The sequence below is a fragment of the Scylla paramamosain genome, chromosome 15 (assembly GCF_035594125.1).
Source record: "Scylla paramamosain isolate STU-SP2022 chromosome 15, ASM3559412v1, whole genome shotgun sequence".
Taxonomy (NCBI): Eukaryota; Metazoa; Arthropoda; class Malacostraca; order Decapoda; family Portunidae; genus Scylla; species Scylla paramamosain.
In genome coordinates this window covers 22,589,874-22,611,329 of record NC_087165.1, presented here as the reverse complement: position 1 = coordinate 22,611,329, position 21,456 = coordinate 22,589,874, and the positions used below count along the sequence as shown (strand labels likewise).

Here is a 21,456-nt window from a genome sequence, read left to right as displayed (position 1 = left end):
GTCCCCTGGTGATGTTCAGATAAACTTTCCTTCAAGAATGAAAAGAGACATCTACATAAGATATACAGAACATACATAATCACACATATATTCTCTGCACTGAAGTTAAGGTGGCCGATGATGATGATGATGATGACATTATTTTGTACCTGGAAAGAAACTTCGGCAACCAGCGAACGAATGATGAACCACGCCGAAAAAGTAACCGGAGTACCTTAATAACTGAAAACTATCGTGCACACAGAACTCAGACACTAAACAAATAAGCAGAAGATGAAAGCTGATACGAAGGGAAGTGTGTGGACCATTACTGGAATGTACTAGCAGGGCTAGTGCTGGTAGCAGTAGTAAGTGGCAACACTGCTAGGGAGGGAAAGCGGCGTCCGTGTTTACCTGAAGGGGGTGAGATCTCACTTACCTGAAGAGAGACAGAGATAAAGAGAGAGAGAGAGAGAGAGAGAGAGAGAGAGAGAGGGAGAGATCTCGCACCTCTCCTCTCCTGACAAGCGAGAGTGAGGAGTACTAACTGGGCACGGTGCTAAGCTACATAAGTCGCCAAGATGCCTAAGAACTGTGCCGCCGTGGGATGCACCAACCATAACATGATGACCCACAAAAAGCTTTCCTTCTGTATCTTCCCCAACAAGAAGAAGCAGCCGGAGCGGTGGAAGAAATGGGTGCAGGCCCTCAACAGGGTCAACCACGACGGTTCTGACTGGCAGCCTGGAGGGAAATATGTCTACCTCTGTTCTGAACACTTCATGACAGGTACGGGCAAGGTTTACCTACACGCTTAACCCTGTTTACCTAGGAATGCTTACATATGAATATTTATTAGGGAATCAAATTTGAATTGCATTTGATGTGCCATTCTTTTGCTCGTCTTCATCTCACCCTGTTTAACCTACAAAAGTTTTCCTGATGAACAGATCGCGGGAGATTAAAAAATAGTTTTTTTTTTGTAGTGTCTTCCACCTCTAAGAGTGACCACCCAGCATACGTACCATACTCCTACTTGTATCACATATATTCATAAATGTGGCTATTGATGAACCTCCTTGTACATTTTCAGACTGTCCATTCTAACTTCATTCTGATAGCAAGCCTTCCTTCTTCCAGTTATTATTTATTTATTTATTTATTTATTTATTTATTTTATTTTATTTTATTTTTTTTGCCAATGATCTAGATTCACTGATTTTAAAATAATTGCCTTTGTGTCTGATACTCTAGTCAGATTAACAAGGAAGCTGAAGTATGGAATACCATTCTCCAAGTCACTGAAAGATTTTTAAAGATAACTAAAGAATTACGGAATTACAAAGGCAGATGGCATACTTAATTCCAAATCTTGACAAATCTAGGCTCCTCCCACTACATGAACTAGAGTATAGACTGGTGTCAGACATGTTTAACATACATTTGTGAATTAAGTGCAAAATATGTAAGCATGGTAAAATCACCAGATAAAAATTGGCTCATAATGATACAAGAGTGTATTGTGATGGATTATTTCTTTTCAGGAAAGCCAAGTCCTGATCCTGACCACCCTGACTATCTTCCTACTGTGTTTAAGAACAGACCAGCAGACTCAGCCACCAGTAGAAAGTTTCAGAGACTGGACAGGACCTTTACTGAAGGTATGAGCACTGGGAAGACGTTCCAAGTATTTATAGTCATGACAGACATCTAGTAGCATTCTGTACCCACTTTCACTGTGTTTACTCTTCCTCCTCAATATTACATCTTCTTGATTTACTGACAATCCATCAGTTCTGTGGTTTGTAAATAGATTGTCAGCAGATTGAAGAACTTAGGATTGTACAAAAATTAGTTGTAGCTTCACAATGATATGACTGACCATGACATTGATGTTTCTTGCTGTTGCTATATACATGCTTGCTCTTGGTTCCTGCATTCCCGTAGTGCTTACATGTAATGCTCCCATTAGGTATTTTATAGAAACACTGAGAAATTGATTCAAAGACAGGACAAATTCACCATAAGAATCCTTGCTAGGGATTGAACCACTAACTGGAAGAACAACACACAGAAACTCACATGTTGAGACTATAACAATTTTTAGATCCTGAGATAGTTTTTGGGGTCTACACAGTATCCATGGTGTGCTGTTGGTTATGATCTCCAAGAAGAACTTGGACTACATTGCAAGATTACCTTATAACCTGAAATGTGCAATCTTCATTGAAGAGTGCATGCTTTGGAAATGAGTTATCTGAGAGGGGCATGTAGAATGACTGGATGGGAGGGTGAGATTAATGAACATGTGTATGAGAAATGTGGTTTGTGTGTCAATGCAAGTGGTGTATATTGTGGAGAGGTAGAATGGGTGGAAAAAGAGCACATCAAGATGACAGCCATACTGAGAGGATGAACAAAGAGTGTTAAGAAAGTCTATGTGAGTGAAGGTTAAGGTGCTAATAGGAGAAAAAGGGTACTTGGAAGATAGAAGGATAATGTAAAGGAGTATATATGTAAAAGAGATGCTAGTAGAGGTCAAGTGCTTGAACAAGCAATAAGGGAATGTTTAGATAGGGAGAGGTGGTAGCTGTTCTGTCATGAAGATCCCTTTGGAGGATGCTCCAGGAGGGAGCAAGGCAGATAGATAGATAGATAGATTTCAGTCTTAGATTTTGCAGCGTGCAGAAAAGTAAAAAGTATTCTCTCTATTGCTAAGTATAATGCATTTGTGCCCTGAATCCTTTATTTGTAGTTGAGTGCTGAGTGACAATTATCAATGATTTATTACATAATTGAGAAAAATCCAAAATCTAGAATGCTACTAGACCCAAAACATTCCAGATAAAGAATTCACAACTAGTTATGAGCTTAACTCAGCAGACATCTCATGCTTCAAGAATTATTCAGAATTAAAATTTAACATTGTTTCATTTGTGATCCTCTTTTAGGTGCAGCACACAATGGTCCCTCATCTTCCTCCACCTCCTCCTCAGAAACATTTCAAGTATCACCCAGCAAGTTCTCAACAACCAGTGCAAGCATGAAGGACAAGATAATGTCATCAGACCCCTCCCACCTGATGCTGACAGATCCCCCAAGGAAGGTGTCAGGTTATACCCAGACCCCGACGCTAATAAATAATAACCACAAATTTAGAAACAACAATAACAGGACTATGATGTATGATATGGTGGATAGCCTGAAAGATAAAGTGGATAAAGTAGACTTGAAAAGGAAAATTGAAGGTTTTGAAAGACAGCTTGCAGTTTCAAGATACGAGTCAAACAAATGCATGAGACCAGATGATGATAACTGGATTCATTTTACTGGACTTGATTCTATAATTTTTCAGACTTTTTGTGCTCTGATAATTGCTCAGCTCTTCAGTGGTGATAAGTGAAGGCTTAGAATGCTCTCAACCCTTCATAAGTTATTATCTAACACAAGCAACCAAGTGATGGGTTTATTCCTTTCTTCCCTGCCTTCCTAGTATTGCCCTGTGTGACATGAATACTAGAAACACTGATAAGCAGGTGGTTATTGGTATGTGCCACTGTTTTGTCGTCAGACATTTCCTGGAAATGTCATGCCAGATCTTTCTTTGGAACAAAAATGAGCTGCGAAAGAAAGCACACACACACACACACACACACACACACACACACACACACACACACACACACACACACACACACACACACACACACACACACACACACACACACACACACACACACACACACACACACACACACACACACACACACTATGAGCTCCAAGTTCTTTCCATAGGGGAACAGCTGGCTGGGTGACCAGCAGATGACTGTAGGTGAATCACATACACACACACACACACACACACACACACACACACACACACACACACACACACACACACACACACACACACACACACACACACACACACACACACACACACACACACACACACACACACACACACACACACACTATGTAGTGTTGTGGTTAGCACACTCGGCTCACAATGGAGAAGGCCTGGGTTTGAGTCCCGGGCGGGCAAGCCTCTTAATGTGTAGAACCTGTTCACCTAGCAGCAAGTAGGTACGGGATGTAACCAGAGGGGTTGTAACCTTGCTGTCCCAGGGTGTGGTGTGTGAGTGGTCTTAGTCCTACCCAAAGATTGGTCAGTATAAGCTCTAAGCTCTTTCCATAGGGGAATGACTGACTGGGTAACCAGCAGATGACCATAGGTGAATGACACACACATTAATGACCAAATGACAATGAATGTTGTTTTGTATATAGGAAACTGTAAATTTGTTTCACAGAATCATTTGTATATGTGTTTTATGCTGTGAATTCTAAGGTGTCTGTAATTAACTTTCAGAAGCACTCTCTTGTAATGCAGAAACACTGAAGGCAATGCATGTCAGACTGAGATGGATAAACACAGGATACACACTAGAGTGCAATGCAGAACTATGTAGATAAAATCTAAAAAAAAATAATTCCAAGAAAATATTTGTAAACAGTGTAGATGTAAGAATGTATAGTTATTTGTTTCAGTGTGTGGTTTATGCAGAAGTTAATGTCAGCCCGAGCAAAGAAACCAAAGAAAAGATAGTTTTTTTATTTGTCACATTACTATATAGGGAACACAAAAGACATTCCAGTTTACTTTCTGTGAAGGAAAATAGGATGTTACACAAAATAATGATGATTGTTGGCTGTAATTCACATTTGACAGCAGACAAGAGCTTCTAGATTTGCACTTCTTTTCTTGAAGACACGTAACATTGTTCTGATCAGGGAAACTGTAGGGTAATGATTGAGTTAACTTATAGGTACCTATCTGTTAATGTCCCAAGAAAAAATGTTATATAGTCTCTTTAATATGTTAATTTAGTTTATTAGATTTTAATAGAAATGTCAATGATGTCACCAGCCAAAGTATCATCATATTGGTAAGAAAACAAGCAATTTTAAACAATGTAGTTTGGATGATCTATTAAAGTCAGGCTAAAATCCACAAGGTGCAAAGAAAGTAGAAATCTTAAGGTGCTTTTTCCAATAACTTTGCTCATGCACTGCAAATCATCCTGTCATTATTCTTGACCATGAGTTTCAGACACTTGGAAGAAAACAGTTCATAGTGTACTTTAATTGTATATAAAGTGGTATAGAAAATTGCTGGATGAAGCAGTGGTGTTTAAATGTTTTAACAAAGCCTTCCTCTTTCTCTTAGGAAGACTCAGTTAGAGAGTAGTGTACCACTGCTTTATCTTGGATTTTCCTACATCACAAAGTTCACCCATTTATCTATCTTATGTCAATAGCATAACTTCTGTACAGCCATGTTGTGATGCTTAATAAACTCATAATGAGGAATGCAGAATCAGCAGTTGTAGCTTTGCACTAATCAAATGGTAAGCAAACAGGTGCTGACTTGTGAGTTTGCAGTTGGTAGTCAGCTGGATGACTGAATTGGAATCAGATTGTGTGCTTATCCAGTTCACATCAGACAAGGTCTAGATTGTCTGAAGTGATTTGTGTCTAAACATCTGAGATATTTCATGATTTAGTTAGTAGCCATATTGCTGACAAGTACCAGCTCAGGAAGTCCTCCGATTTGCCAGGCCATTGGTCATGGAGGACAAGATGGTGATGGCAGCAGCTGGCATGGATCAAGTCCTTTGAGATATTTCTTTTATCTTTGGGTTTATATGTTTATCAGTGCTCATCTGACTGTGAGATTTGTATGAACAGACATGGTAGTTTGATAAGTGATAGTACACTCATTTAGTTGATGCTAATTTCCAAATGTGCAAGCTCAGTGTGTTGATGTTGACTAGAAATAAGAATAAACATAAATGTCTTTCTCCCAGAAAGTCTGGAATAGACATTATTCAGACTTTTACTTACTTTGTCTTGATTTTCATTCTGTTTGGTTCATAAGGTTTAGAATGAATGACCTTGGTTAAAGCACAGCACTTTTTGAGTTTGTGGAGCATAACTTAACATGGCATATTAAAGGATCAGGTTTGAAAGTTCTGACTTACTTGAATTCAAGAGAAAACTCTTGATGCAAATTATTTAGAGAATAAGGGATTTTAATATATCCAAAATAGTACCTGTAAATAGTTATTATGTAAAGAATGCATATTGATCATATTGTATATATATAAAGTACAAATGGTATGTATTAAGACTACACTTCTGTCTACAATTAGGTAGTACAATATATGAAGTCTTGACTTGTTTTAGAAGTTCAGGATTGCTTCAAAATACTCAGTGTTCTAAAGCACCATATTGGTGCACTGAAACTAATGTTCAAAATCCACACATGCATAATATGCATATGTATGTGGGAAACAAATAATAAATGAATATTTACATTGTTCCCTTTTATTCATTTAGATATATATATATATATATATATATATATATATATATATATATATATATATATATATATATATATATATATATATATATATATATATATATATATATATATATATATATATATATATATGATGAGGATGCAGAAATTAGATTATTTTCTGATTCAGTAACTATCATACATGAAAGTGGTAAGACTGGTGATTGGTTAATATGTAACTGTGAATGCCTGTGAAGAAAAAATGTGATATACAGTAGAACCTTAGTTCATGAATGCCCCACATCATGAACAAATTGGTTCATGAACTGGTTATGCAAATAAATTTGAACTTGCTTCACAAACAATGCTTTGGGGTACAAATGCACATTACCCATAATCCATGGAACCTAGTGCTCAGTTGTGTGTTGGCACGCTTTGCATAAACAATGCTCATGAGAGTGCTGTATTCAAAACATTAATTTTTTTTTTTCCCCTTTTTTGTGTTATTTTAACCCCTATTATGCCACCTAAAAAGGAAAAAAAAGTGTTAGATGCTACCACCAGCTCATTCTTTCAGCCCAAAGAGCCTTAATTATTCTTTCAGTTATTGCAAATTACAGTACATTAGCAGTGATGAACACATAAAGGATGTGGGTTGCTAAAGATAAAAATTTGCTATATCCAGTGAGAGAGAGAGAGATTGTGTTGGTACACTTTGGATAAACAATGTTCATGAGAGTGCTGTATTCAAAAAACATTATTTTTTCTTTTTCCCTTTTTTGTGTTATTTTAGCCCTTATTATGCTACCTAAAAAGGAGAAAAGGTGTGACCTTGACAATGGTTGATGATGCAACATGAAAGAGAGACAAGTTGTAGCTGTGTGTATCAGCCAGTAATCTTGACAACTGTCGATGATGCTCTCTACAGAGAAAGAGGGATGAGTCATAATTATGTGTCAGCCAGTGACTTTGACAACTGCCAATGATGCGCTCTCTCTCTCTCTCTCTCTCTCTCTCAGGTAAGTTAACAGAGAGAGAGAGAGAGAGAGGGAGTATGGAGCAGAGAGGGGAGGAGGCAGGCAGCAGCCTTTTACCCAAAATTTGGTAGCTTCCTCCTCTTCCTTTCCTCACTCACCATCCACCTGTGCCAGCAACTATAAACAACAAAGGCAAATTACAGTGCTGTTTTATTTATTTAGCATTATATGTCTACTCAAGGATTTGAATTTAAATTTTATTCTATATTCCTCACAAAAATAAACATTTAAATATGTAAAAAATACCATATTTCTGAGGCTGAAACAGATTAATTGTACTTACATTAAGTTCAATGGACAAAAGTTTTTGTTCATGAACAATTTGGTTTGCAAACCAAGGCCTGGAATGGATTAAGTTCATGAACCAAGGTTCTTCTGTATAGAAAGATATGGTAACTATGGTATAAAGGTGGTAGCTGGTCTCTTTTATTATTGAGGGTTGGTGTCCCCTTCTGTACCATTTGACATCTTTTGTATTCTTCCTCTTTTTACATATCCTACCCCAAAGATGGTGTTGGGCTTCAGATCTGCTTACTTTTGTCCATTTATCTATTTTTTTTTAAGTAGTCATGTATATTTACAGGTGCAATACCAATCTGTTTACAGCTAGATTTCTGTGGATGAGTGGCAACTGACACTGAGCTCAATTCACCTGTTGATAAGTCCATTTGTAAGAAACAATATGCAGCATGTAAAAGGAAAGGTGGGAGACAAACATAAACAGATTTTGGTAAACAGTTAGATCATTGAATGTGCACTTGGAAGATAAGATTTGTGTAGGAGGCAGAGTAGGTGGTACCAGTGGATGGAAGAGAATTGCTTGCAAGTATATGGACCACAGGAAGCAATCACTATTAGTGGCGGCAATAAATTTTGCCAGTTTGTTGTACCAGTGTCTCTAGTCTTACATTTTTCTGCTTCATCCATAGTATTGTGTGTGTGTGTGTGTGTGTGTGTGTGTGTGTGTGTGTGTTATGAGTAGTACAATAAACATGACAAAGCTTTCATAAAACTTTGATAACTCTTACTACCAGTCATGTTCATGCTAGTGCAATGATTTACACTGCCCTGGAAGTAATTAATATATAAGCAGAGTTTAATATTCATGACTTTATTATATAAGCCTTGTGGCAATGTACCACATAAGTAAGACACCATATACAAGAATAAGTAACAAACTAACAATGCTCTCTTCTATATAGTATACAGCAAAAACTTCCACTCACATGGCTCACACTTTTTTTTCTCATACATTCCACATACCAGAATAGCACTCCTCTATTGAAGGATTTCAAATGAGAATATCTTAACAGCAACACATCTGATGTCACAGCTACATATACACACAGTAAACCAAGAAGAGGGATGGATTCTGCCACCATTGATCTGATGGTAGCCTGCTAATTATCACCACACAAAAACAGAAGATAAGTAAGGAGCAAATAATTTCAACTCAATTTTCAATGCAGTTTCACAGCAGTAGCAAGGTGATCACATAAAACAACAATAATGAAGATGTATACTTGAAGGTACATGAAGAGTTAAACTAATATCCAGGTTGCTGGTGGTCCTCAGTCTCTGAAAGGCAGCATCATTTTCATGATTGCAAGAAATCAACAATGCTACATGATGAAAATGACAAAAGCAATATATATATTTACAGTCCTTAATGCAGTAAGTATGGAATTGCAAAAGTAAAGCAATTTTTCTAGGGTCTTTAATATCATGATTTTTCTAATTTGACGATATTCATTATAAGTCTAGTTGCCAGAATGAATAATAAAACACTGTCATGAATCACTGCAACTCACTGATGTGTCAGTCACTAAAATTTGAGCTTTGTTATTCATTAGAAAAGTCATTTTAGATTATTCTTGAGTTTCTATTCAAAGACCATAAGTCCTAAACAAAATGCATCTGCTTCACCTATGACCTGTCTACAGAATACAAAATCATTTCCAGATAGTTTTATGAACTGTGGGTGCAGCAAACAGTACATGAACAACAGAAATATATCTTAGGTCACATGTATCTTTAGACCCAGTTTTGTATGAATATATCTAAGGAACAGTGCAAGTGAAAACCCATACATTTGAACAGTGGTCAATACAATGAGAACCATTTCTATTTAGGTACCTCACTGGCTTGAGAGCATTTTGCAAAAAACATGTGCACACTTTCAAGGATATTCATGTACTACGTAAAAGGTTATGATTCAATTACATTATGAAGTAACGCAATGATTCATATTTCAGATGCAATGGGTCCCTTGCCCATTACAGGGGAGAAGACACACAAGAGCAATGATGCCAGCAATTGGGTGGTACAAAGATGAGGGGCACACAGAGATAGGTGTGGTGTTTCAAGCAGCACACATACACAATTTTCATAATCTATGCTGCTGATGCACTGCTCTTGTGCATCCAACTAAAATGTCCTGTTTTGACATTGGTAAACTTTCAGCCTTTTGTAAAGCATATATACTATTTTATTGGTGTGTTAGGCATTATGGTACTAGCAGCAAAGTGATAATAAAAGGAAAATGAAGATAAAACAGTACTGACTTTCCAAATATGACATTGAAGCTTTGGATTAAAAAAAGCAATACGCTAAATGAAGTTGGTTTCAAAATCTGAAGCTACACTGCTACTGTTTTTATTGAGATGTAGAAAACTGACTTTTTATTCATACTACAATCCTTATTATTTGTAAGACATATTAATATTTGTGCCTGTACACTTCACTTTCTTCCAAATATATAAAGATTTTAGTAGGAGTAAAAAGTCAATTTGGCACATGGTATAAAGCAAGATGGAAATATGTTGGTGAATCGGCAAGAAAGAGTATGATTAAGTGACAGTATTGCCATGTCTATTTGTCATCAGGGGACAAAACTACTGCATTAGTCCATGACACTAAGTAAAGCCTGATCTCTACCCCGTTAAATATACCCCTAGCTCATCACCTGGGGCTGGCATTTCTTGTTCTGCTGCCAGAGAGGATGGTTGGTGCTCATTTACACCACCTAGTGTCAATGTACAACCAATTTGAAACACTTGAGGCAAAAAACAGTTTCCAGTACTGGATCATGAAGCCACTGAATTAAAGATTAAGTGCATCAAGTCACTAAGCCACAAGGAAGAACAGCAAATATGATTTAAAGAAGCATATTTAGTACCAGTTTCAATAATTTATTCAATCATACCTGAATTACAAAAGGTCATGTATATGAACACAATAATCAAACAAAACTGAAGCTAAAAAATATTTCTCAGTAATTAATTTTTTCATATATATATATATATATGATTCTTTTATACATGATAGCTTCCATATCATTTTCCATAAGACTATGACAACATTTCAAAGAATATCTAACTTTACAAGTCAGAATCCAAATCACTGCAAAGATAATAGGTATGTTAATTTGCGATCGTTGCTTGCTCCCCACGTAACTTTTCAGTTAAAATGGACATACTTGAATGCTAATGCCAAAACAAAACAGTCATCTCTTTAAATTTTGCTTCAATGATGGTAACCCTGGTTGAGGACAGGAACTATTTGTTCATTTAAAACTTTTGCTACCTGGACAGGACTTGAGTCTCAGCCTGCCAAGGAGCAGAAAGGAAGTAATGTCCTGAGCTAGAGAGCACTGTTTGATTGTGTATGAGAAAGGAGATGACCATGGTATTAAACAGATTGTAGTCAAAGGACAATTTTCAAGAGCTGTGTTCTCTTCACTGGGTGATCTTTGATTCTGTGATTCATGGTTTACACTGCTCTTGGGTGTCATGATAAACAGGGCCAAGGAACAAGTCATCCATATGCCAAGCAGCACAAATATCTTGTGCTAGTAAGGAAATAAAAATACAGAGGTGAGGATTCCCAATCCCCTCACTCAATCACTTTAGTTATTTTTTACAATGCACAATGAATATAGTGATAGCCTGGCTGCTAGATGTGCAGCTATAGTCCCACCACTCTAAAACCAAGGTCTGGGTGGGGTCAAGCCCGGAATTTCCCTTCCTGCAGTATTGCCATGTTTCCTCTACTCTGGTTGGTGAATGATGGCCTGACACTGTTAGGCTTCATCATGCCTTGACCTGACCTGTGTGTGTGTGTGTGTGTGTGTGTGAATACCACATTTTATAAAATTTTATGAATTGAGTGAGATGTTGATTAACAGTATGATCCTAGATAATACTCTCTCTCTCTCTCATACTAAAATTTTGATTTTATTTCCACACCACAAGTGTGTGGGGAAGCACCCGACCCATCTCAGGTCACACAGGTGACTCAAGTAGGTCTAAGTGTTGCCACTCACTAATGTTCCTAAGTGTTGCTACTTGCCAGGGTTTTAACAGATTTATTTTTATTATGAATAAAGCACACATTCTACTGATATGCCTTCCAGCTGTATTATAAACATAACTGTTTCACTACTTACCCACCTTAGAACTATGGAAGAAGTCTGCAAAAGTTATGCTATTTTTTCAGCAACATTGTAAAATAAGTATGCCATATTTCTTTGTTGTTGTATAGGTACTCTATGCATATTAAGTTTGTCCTTCTTTGACATACTAGAATATTTACTTTAAACTGCAGTGGTAGTATATATTTACCTATCTGTAATTTCTTTTACACATATCACAACAATTACACATCGCTGATTTAGGAAGTATGGCCACACCACAGACAGGGGAATCCCCGCACTGACCCTACCAAAACCTTGGTTTTTAGAGTGGTGGGAGTATACCTGTCCCCTAACCATAGGGAAACAATTCATAATTAACTTATATCAGTTACTGATAAAACACACTCAGACAGAAGACTCCAGCCGTTCAAGATGAAGGCGCACAGTAACATTGTCATCAAAAATAAATGTATATGTGAAAGGGCTTTCAGTGATTAATGTCATGCATATTTACACACACACAAAACATACTCAAATATAACAATACCTAAAACACTCACCCCTTAATCAGTGAATCTGGGACACAAATATAGTCTCAAGTGTAGTGCCTGAATCACACATTAGAATGAGAAATGATGAGCCATGATATTATGAAATAAAAGAGGAATATAGGATATACTGCTAGACTCTTGCGGGAGCTGGGTTGGCTGTCTCCCAGGAAGACCATTGCCGCTGTAAAAAAGACTGCAATTACTGCACAGGTTATGTACATTTCAGAACTTGACCATTCTTACATTCTTATAAGAAATTCTATTTATGGAAGTGGTTGGACAGGAACTATATATAAACACAAAAGAAATGTGAATGGGTATGGAAATTTTGCAAAAGTAAAATAATGAACAGATTGTGGATTGGATGAGTAGTTTATGTGTAGATTGTGAAGAACATGTGTAAATGTAAAAAAGGCCTGCATATGCATCACATGATGCAATTAGCCTGCTCTCATGCCCACACTCTTTAATACATAGAGAGAATTGAATAGAGAGAAAGAAAGGCCTTGGTCAGTAGCCTTCTTAAGTGAAAGTCATTCCTGAACCAAATCTACTCCCACTGAAGAAAAAGGTTTCTGGCAAAGGAAACCTCCAGATTCAAGCATGTACTGTACAACCCCTTATGGGAGAATAAGGATATTAAACAAAATGAAGATGATCGTGTTGACAACCTTAGTTAACATGAGAAATGAAGCACCTAACAAGATTACCTTACTAACAACCAATGGTATTTTATACTCCATACAATTATTTATGTTCCAAACACAACTATCACCCTTACATTAAAAAAAAATTTAATTTACTGCACAGTAAAACTTGAAAAGAACTTACCAAAAGTAGCCCATGCAAAGCCAATGCAGGTGACTATAAATCTGAGGAGGAAGAGGATCCTGTTCTGGTGTGCAATGAGGATGAGACGACATAAGATGAGAGAGAGGCAGGAGGGCAGCAGACAGTAGCCTAATACACACACAGACTGGAAGAAGGATCTGCAAAACAATAAGTCAGTCAATCAATCAGTCAATCAATCAATCACACACACACACACACAAAATAAATAAATAAAAAATAAATAAATAAATAAAATGCAAATAAATAAATAAATAAACAAATAGATACAATAAAAAATAAATAAAAAAACAAAACACAAATAAAAAACAAAATAATGTAATAAAATGATAAACCTAATGAAGTGGAAAAAAGGACATCTAACATGAAGATGATGAGGTGTGCAGTGGAGGAGGTTGTGTGTGTGCTACTGAGAACATATAGTGATGTAGTACTGGCAGGTCATGGGGAGGGATGAAGGCCATGTACTACTGCTTCCATGTCAGAGATCCGTCTCCGTGTGTTGTACCCATAGCAGTGGTGATAGTGTCTGGCATGGTGGTGTACATTCCTCATTCTTTCTCTCGACCCAAACCTTCCAATCCTTGTTCTTGTGCTATGCATGACAGAGAGGTGGTCCACAAAAGGTATTTGAGCCTTTCATCACCAGAATCTCATGTACTTTATATTTCTGCCTGGAATCATGCCAAATTTGTTTTCAAACTAGCCAAAAACTTCATCAATAGAAAATGTCAAAATCTTTCAGGATCCAACTCCCATCACGACTTCTGGCACCTAGCCAAAAACACCTCCAATAACTTTACTTCATCTTTCCCTCCTTTATTTCAACCTGATTACTATCTTATTTATCTCTAAAGCTGAATTCTTTGCTCAAACATTTGCTAAAAACTCCACCTTGGATGATTTAGGGCTTGTTTCTCCCTCTTCCCCCACCCTCTGACTACTCCATATTACCCATTAAGATCCTTTGTAGTGATGTTTTCCATGCTCTCACTGACCTTAACCCTTGGAAAGTTTATGGATCTGATGGGGTTCTTGCTATTGTTCTCCAAAACTGTGCCTCCATGCTTCCACCTTGCCTACCTTCCAACTCTGTCTATCAACATCTACCTTTCCTTCCTGCTGGAAGTTTGTCTATATTCAACCTGTTCCTAAAAAGGGTGACCAATCTAATCTCTCAAACTACTGTTCCATTCCTTTAATTTTCTGCCTATCTAAAGTTTTTAATCTATCCTCAACAGGAAGATTCTTAAACATCTACCACTTCACAACCTTTTATTTGATAACCAGTATGTGTTCCATTGAGGCTGCTCTACTGGTGATCTTCTGGCTTTTCTTACTGAGTCTTGGTCATTCTCTTTTAGGGATTTTGGTGAAACTTTTGCCATTGCCTTAGACATATCAAAAGCATTCAATAGAATCCGGCACACAGCTCTGATTTCCAGACTACTCTCCTACAGCTTCTATCTTTCTCTCTGTAGCTTCATCTCAAGTTTCCTTTCTGACCATTCTATTGCTGCTGTGTTAGATGGTCATTGTTCTTCTAAGACTGATAGTGGCATTCTTCAGGGTTCTGTCCTGTCACCCACTCCCTTTCCTATTATTCATCAAAGACCTTCTAAACCAAACTTCTTGCCCTATCCACTCTTTGCTAATGATAGTCCCCTCCCCCTGCACTTTTCCATATCCTTGTGTAGACATCCATTCCTTCAGGAAGTAAACAGTTCATGTAGGGAACCCACTGAATGCCTGACTTCCGATCTCTCAAAAATTTCTGATTGGGGCAGAGCAAACTTCGTAATAATAATAACAATAATAAAACAAATAAATAAAATAAAAATACAAAAAGTAAACTTAGAGACTTCAGGAGCAAACAGGTAAGTGCACATAACATACTGCTGGGCAAACTGTCAGTGCATAAGATAAGTATAGAATTTAATCCAGCCATTCAGGAGTATCTCAGTTAGCTGTTACTACTCTGCCTCATCTTAGTGCACCTGATAATCAGAGTCACACTACTGCTGCCATCTTTATAAACTAATAACGATGACTGATATTCTGTGTACAGAGCTAAAATATTCCAGAAGCCTTACATGGTGCCTCCTAACAGTTTGGTGTTCATGGTGACCACTGCAGCACCAAGCCACACAATGACAAACACTTGTGCAAACTCTGGCCCTCCATCTTGTTTGTCAACCTCTTGTGTTCCTTGTACCATCCTGGAATTAAAGTTGAGACAAAATTTTAAACATAATATAAAAGGCCTAGAAGACACAATGTCAACTGCATCATCAAAACAAACATGACTTCTTTCTTTGTGCAAACAGAACTGAATAAATCATCTAATTGTTATACATGAAGCCTTTTTCACTACCCTTTATTAACCAAAATATCATAATAGAGAGGACACACATGGCTTAATACTTCAGCATTTTGGGATTATGATGAGAACTATTTTCAAACGCCAAAAATGATTGGTTGTTTTATCAAAACTATCACTAGAATCATACAAACATCCTTGAAAACCCCAATAATATTCACTGAATCATAACAACAGGAAAGATTTCATTTACTTACATAGCAATGAATGTGCACAGTATTAGTGGTCCCCAGAGGTCCCCTGAAGCAGTAAAGGAACACTTATAAATACAATAACCACATCCACACAACAGTACAGTTGAGGTCAGACATCAGGTAAACTGCCCTCACTTCTAGTGTTGTATGTTTTCCCTCAATCTGGTCTGCTAACAGTTGCTTTACAAATTCTAACAAACTGATTCATTTTCAGCAAAACAAATAATTTCAGATTGCAGGAAAACAGTAGACACACTAATATCATGCCATAACTGAAATCCTACAGTTATAAATAGTATCTAAATTTGAAAATCAAAGAATCATGGTAACAAAAAGTCAGTTTGAAACACATCTAACACTGAAATGCTGCAACTATAAAGTTTATGCAATGTTGATTCCCCCTTCATTAACACATCAACCACAAAGGTGAGCAATACCTAGAGTAAAAATGCCCCAGGAAGCACACATTATCTTCATTAACAATATATTATATGGTCAGCAAACATTCTAAGCAGTAATCATTACAGTACAAGATTATAGGAAGGCATACATACACTCCTTCAGAAGAGCTTTTTTCTCCTTTGGATACAGAACATGGTAGAACTTGGTACCAACTGCTCTTAAATCCCTCATCTGTAAACATGCAAAGGTTAGTATAGTCACGTGTGTTCTTGTACAGCTGATAAATGAATCTACTACTTACAGGTCTATAACTTGCAAAGCAAGTAATTAAGTTTGTTGTTTCTCAATGTATGAATCTTTAAAACATGTGAGTAGGATGTAGCATAAATATTCAACAATACGCTGGGCTAGCTGGCATCACCGGCTACACATGCAAGCTTGGGCAGTGTGGAGCTACCCACTGTCCAGCAGGGTCATTTCTTGTATGCTCTTCAATAAAGCCGTAGGAAGTTGGAGCTGTGTCCATCCACACCTCTAAAATGGCACAGTGAGTAGAATGCAACTAGAAGACACCAACACCCCTCTATTACACAGCTGAATGACTATATGTTACCCGGGAACAACACACACACACACACACACACACACACACACACACACACACACACACACACAAGCCATCCTTACAATAGTTTCTCTGACAGGTTCATCAAGTGTGTTGTACTCCTCAGCCTCTGTCTTGCCAACCGCGCCAGGCATTGCCATCTGCCCAGACACCTCCCCGTATCCCCCCGGATCCACAAAATCCGGCATCTGCAACAAACTTGTGATGCATCAATCTGACAAAGAGTAAGAAAAAGAAATTGTAATAAGAAAAAGAAAAATAAATAAATAAATAAATAAAATAAATAAATAAATGAATAAAATAAAAATTGAAAAATTGAAAATAAATAAATAAAAAAATAAAATAAATAAATAAAATAATATACATCTACAATAAACCAATGATACAACTATATAAAGAACATAAGGAACAAAAGGTACGATTCATAGCTAAATACATACACACAATCACATGCATACACATGCATACAAGCACTCACACATTACTAATTAGTGAAAATTTGAAGAAAAATGTAACTTAAAAAAAAAAAACAATGACTCATGAAAAAAAAAAAAAGTTAAGTGTGACCCACACTTATAGCATAGTAGTACAATACTTATACAATTTATTAATTTAATTTTTGTTTCATTATTATGTAGGTATACAGTATCTTTTCACCGTGTACTGTACAGTATTCTTTTACCATAACTTCATTATATTACCTAGATATTTACATCTAAGATTTACAAACATAACAACTTATAAATATCCATCTGGAAGCTAACTCGTTTATAAGGTGGGAGGTGCCTATATTGTAACAACGAAGAAGAAGCAGTACTATGGTTCATTCAGATAGCGAAAGTAAATTTGCAGCAAGAAGCCACTCTTTATGGTTTAGGTTTCATTTCCCTCCTTATGATAACACGTATGAATGTTAGTAAGACATAATTACACTCATACAGATGATTCCCAGGATGAAAGTTGTTAATCAACCTCTGAGACCCAGCTCATGATAGTCTCACTAACTTGGTTCCCAGCTTGGGTGGACGTGTCTAATTTAGTGATCAATTTTCACTTTAAAGTTAAATTTCAGCTCTTGATCTCCCTTCTACTTTATCCAAAGACTGTTCAAAATCCAAAACACTGCCATAAGCAATTACTTCTTAGGCCAGATCATTCCATTTTTCTACCACTATTGCAAAAAAGTTCTTACGAAAGATGTTGAGTCTTGATCTCTTGCATAACTTCTTCTGACCCCTGATGTGGCCATTCTCTTGCAGTACATGTTTCATATCAAACATAAATATGCAAGTACTTCCAGTGGTGTTTACACTATCTACAAATAAGTCTTACAAATACAGAATTACAAATCACTGTAAGAAACCTAAACACATCATTGAAGGAAACATGAATAGGTTGAGAAAAATAATAATAAACAAGTACATTATTCATAGTTGTTGCGCAGTGTCAGTCGGCCAAGAAAATCACTCCATAACAACTAATAATGGATAATATTAATATACTGGGTAAATTCTTACAATAGGACCAAACCGCATTTCAAGTACAAAACTGATATTCATTATCATCATTATTTTTTTATGTTCCTGATGATTTTGAGCATAAAACATGTTGGAAATACTTAATTTTGCCTCTCCTCCCCTCACCCTCCTACGATCTTGAAGACTCATTGAGAAGCAAGATTTATGGGCAGGAAACATGAAAAATAATTGTTTTAGGGTACTTGAATGGAGATGACAGCTTAAAAGAAGGCAATCCTAACTCAACCTAACCTGACCTGATGTACCATAACTTGACCTAACCTAACCTAACCAAACCTGATCTGACCTAACCTAACTTGACCTAACCTCACCTAACGTTACCTAACCTAACGTATTTTTCTGCTCTTTTTTTTTTTTAAGCACATTATGCACTATCCAGCTAATTGCTAAAGATTTGTGAATATATTAAAAAACAATTAGTAAAATACTGGACAGGCTGGTGCATCAAGAGTGTGTGGCTTCAGCTGGACACCTGGCTTGTTAATCCCAGGTACCAGGAATCCCACCAGGTGAGATAACCTACGCGCATCACCTATCGAAAGTTCCCTATATCACGGAAACCATTAATTTGTGGTGAAAACTTGAATAAGGTAGGTTTCCCAGTATCCATAAAGATAGGATGAAAGAAAAAAAAAAAAACAATACTTCTAAATGTGTGGAGCGTTAGTCCTTGCCTAGGTTAAATCAAGTTAGATTTAGATTAACTCAGTTTATTAATTTCCCTACTAATCTCTTTACTGTGATCACAATTAAAAAAAAAAATCAGAAACAGTTGCTATCCCAAAATTAGTAAGCTAGAATTAATTCCATAAAATCACAAATATTTATTCATAAAGGATGGCCATAGGTCTGTCTTTGAACTGGACCCACAGCTGTAGTCTTCCTCTTCCACGTCATATTAGTACCTACCTGTGAGAAGCTATGACTGTGGAAAGGGTATGTGTAGCTTCCTGCAGGAGGGGAAGATGTGGAGTGGTGTAACAGAAACTGGAAGGAAAGACGCAACACAAACCTGAGGAGAGGTGGAACATGTCAGCAAAGGAAAGGTGGAACGCGTCAGGGAAGGAAAGATGAAACACAAAACTGGAAAGGAGGGGTGGAGCACGTCAGGGAAGGGAAGAAAGAACATAAAACTGGGAAGATATGGTGGAACACGTCAAGGAAGGAATGATAGAACATAAAACTGGGGAGGGATGGAACACGTCAGGAAAGGAAAGATGGAACACAAAACTGGTAAGAAAAGGTGGAACACATAAGAGAAGGAGTCTGAGTTGTGATGTCGATTGCACACCAATGTGCGATGAGTTGATGACAAGTTGTGATTGCTGATGGTGGTGAGTATTTATAATAATAAGGTTTACCTCCACCTTCGAGCTCTCCACGTCAGCCATCGCCGCTTTTGTTTACAAGACTGACAAGTGCGATGGTTCTTTCTGATATACACCATATTATTTAATACAAAACGCTCTGTATTAATCATTCATAATATATCCAGTAAGTGAATTCATATGAAAGTTTTATTTAAACAATAATGTCCTTATTGTTGCTGAGCTAGCTAGCAGACAAATTGCATCCCCCCCACCCCAAAGATGAATTTGTCATTTACAGCTATTGTATACGTCATCAAACTTAATTTCTTTTTTCATTCTATTTTTGAGTTTTTAGCTTGATCACTGGATCTTTCAATAATCATCAGTAGTATACAGCTTCAGCGACAGAAATGTTATTTCCTAACAAGCAGGCTACTGTGCCTAATCTGTAGTTAAGCCGTGATTGATTAGTTAATTGAGCTATAGGAGCTTTTCCGCCACTCAAGATTGACGAGACAGGATAAACGTTTTTTTTTTTTATCTTATTGTAATGTGTATAGTTGCTACACACATACACACACACACACACACACACACACAGAGAGAGAGAGAGAGAGAGAGAGAGAGAGAGAGAGAGAGAGAGAGAGAGAGAGAGAGAGAGAGTAGCAGTAGTAGTAGACTAATAGTAGTAGCAGTGGTAGTAGTAATAAACTTCTACTCTACTTTTACTGCTACTACTACTACTACTAGTAGTCACAATAATAATAATAATAATAATAATAATAATAATAATAATAATAATGATAATAATAATAATAATAATAATAATAATAATAATAATAATAATGATAATAATAATAATAATAATAATAATAATAATAATAATAATAACAACAACAACAACTAATCCATTTATTAATATACTACGCTGGCAATCCCATACAGGGTGGCCCAGAGAAAGCACTGCACACCCAAGAATAAGAGGTCTCTCAGGCTTGCACACACCCACGTACATCAATACTCACTCTTACTTGTCAGCCTCCAGTAAGAAAGGAAAGGAAGTCTCATGTAGTGGTCTGCCCGTCCAGCCAACTCTTAAAAAAAATATTTCATTACATTTAAGTTTCCTCTACATTATTCCTATGTTGCATGTTTCAGCACCATGTAACACAGAGGGCATCACTATTTCTTCATATACCTCTCTCTTTACACTCATTTCGTGTCCTGTGTTTAAAGGTCTTTCTCAGTCTGCCAAGTACTTTTCCTGCCTCTCTCACCCTGCCCTTCACCTGTCTGAACTCTTGTGTCCACTGTAACTGTTAATTCCAAATACTTGAAGCAATCCACCTCTTCCAGCTCTATTTTATATTGCATCCATCCTTTCCCCACCTATCTCTCTCTTAAACATTTCATTACTTTACTTTTACCAACATTCACTCCATCAGCTTCCTCTTCCTACAAACATGCCCAAACTCCTCCAGCAGTCTTTTTAACTTCCTCCCTGAGCCAACTACCAAGATTGTTTCACCAGCAAATAGTAGCCAATTCAGATCCCACACCCTTTTCTCCTCACTGATCAAAGTCAAGCATCTGTTTGGAATCCTTATATTTACTTCCTTTGCTGTACTACATCATCCATATATAAGTTGAACAATCACAGTGACATTACATACACAATCCTGATGCAAACCTACTCTTGACTTTTTTGGAAAGAATTTATACCATCAACAAGTCTCACACATGCCCTACTATTCATTTAGAAGCTCTTCATTCCTTCCAACAACATGCCTCCAGCTTATACTTTCAGAAC

At 37.0% G+C, this 21,456-nt stretch overlaps 2 protein-coding genes across 4 annotated transcripts; one reads left to right on the top strand and one right to left on the bottom strand.

The window, feature by feature from the left end:
- Positions 1 to 412: 412 nt before the first annotated feature.
- Positions 413 to 3,518, top strand: LOC135107683 (uncharacterized). The gene is made up of 3 exons (XM_064017817.1): positions 413 to 768; positions 1,524 to 1,640; positions 2,931 to 3,518. The coding sequence occupies exons 1-3, from the start codon at positions 561 to 563 to the stop codon at positions 3,380 to 3,382; spliced, it is 777 nt and encodes a 258-aa protein (XP_063873887.1). The 5' UTR covers positions 413 to 560; the 3' UTR covers positions 3,383 to 3,518.
- Positions 3,519 to 8,478: 4,960 nt separating this feature from the next.
- LOC135107686 (protein YIPF6-like) lies at positions 8,479 to 19,779 on the bottom strand. 3 transcript variants are annotated; one of them, XM_064017831.1, is made up of 7 exons: positions 19,698 to 19,779; positions 16,861 to 16,986; positions 16,326 to 16,404; positions 15,775 to 15,817; positions 15,291 to 15,416; positions 13,180 to 13,337; positions 8,479 to 12,529 (listed from the first exon to the last, which is right to left on the bottom strand). In XM_064017831.1, the coding sequence occupies exons 1-7, from the start codon at positions 19,725 to 19,727 to the stop codon at positions 12,411 to 12,413; spliced, it is 681 nt and encodes a 226-aa protein (XP_063873901.1). In that variant the 5' UTR covers positions 19,728 to 19,779; the 3' UTR covers positions 8,479 to 12,410. The 3 variants fall into 3 exon arrangements, with proteins under 3 accessions (XP_063873901.1, XP_063873902.1, XP_063873903.1); XM_064017832.1 differs by having other exon boundaries at positions 16,861 to 17,012; positions 19,698 to 19,736; XM_064017833.1 differs by lacking the exon at positions 19,698 to 19,779 and adding an exon at positions 19,246 to 19,365.
- Positions 19,780 to 21,456: the final 1,677 nt, after the last annotated feature.

What these genes read in the sequence shown, in the direction of transcription:
- LOC135107683 (XM_064017817.1), top strand. Translation starts at nt 561, where the DNA reads ATGCCTAAGAACTGTGCCGCCGTGGGATGCACCAACCATAACATGATG. An exon ending in TTCTGAACACTTCATGACAG is followed by an intron (nt 769 to 1,523) that starts GTACGGGCAAGG and finishes ATTTCTTTTCAG; the next exon opens with GAAAGCCAAGTCCTGATCCT. An exon ending in GGACAGGACCTTTACTGAAG is followed by an intron (nt 1,641 to 2,930) that starts GTATGAGCACTG and finishes ATCCTCTTTTAG; the next exon opens with GTGCAGCACACAATGGTCCC.
- LOC135107686 (XM_064017831.1), bottom strand. Translation starts at nt 19,727, where the DNA reads ATGGCTGACGTGGAGAGCTCGAAGGTGGAG. An exon ending in AACCTGTCAGAGAAACTATT is followed by an intron (nt 16,405 to 16,860) that starts GTAAGGATGGCT and finishes GCATGTTTACAG; the next exon opens with ATGAGGGATTTAAGAGCAGT. An exon ending in CTGTGCACATTCATTGCTAT is followed by an intron (nt 15,417 to 15,774) that starts GTAAGTAAATGA and finishes CTTTAATTCCAG; the next exon opens with GATGGTACAAGGAACACAAG.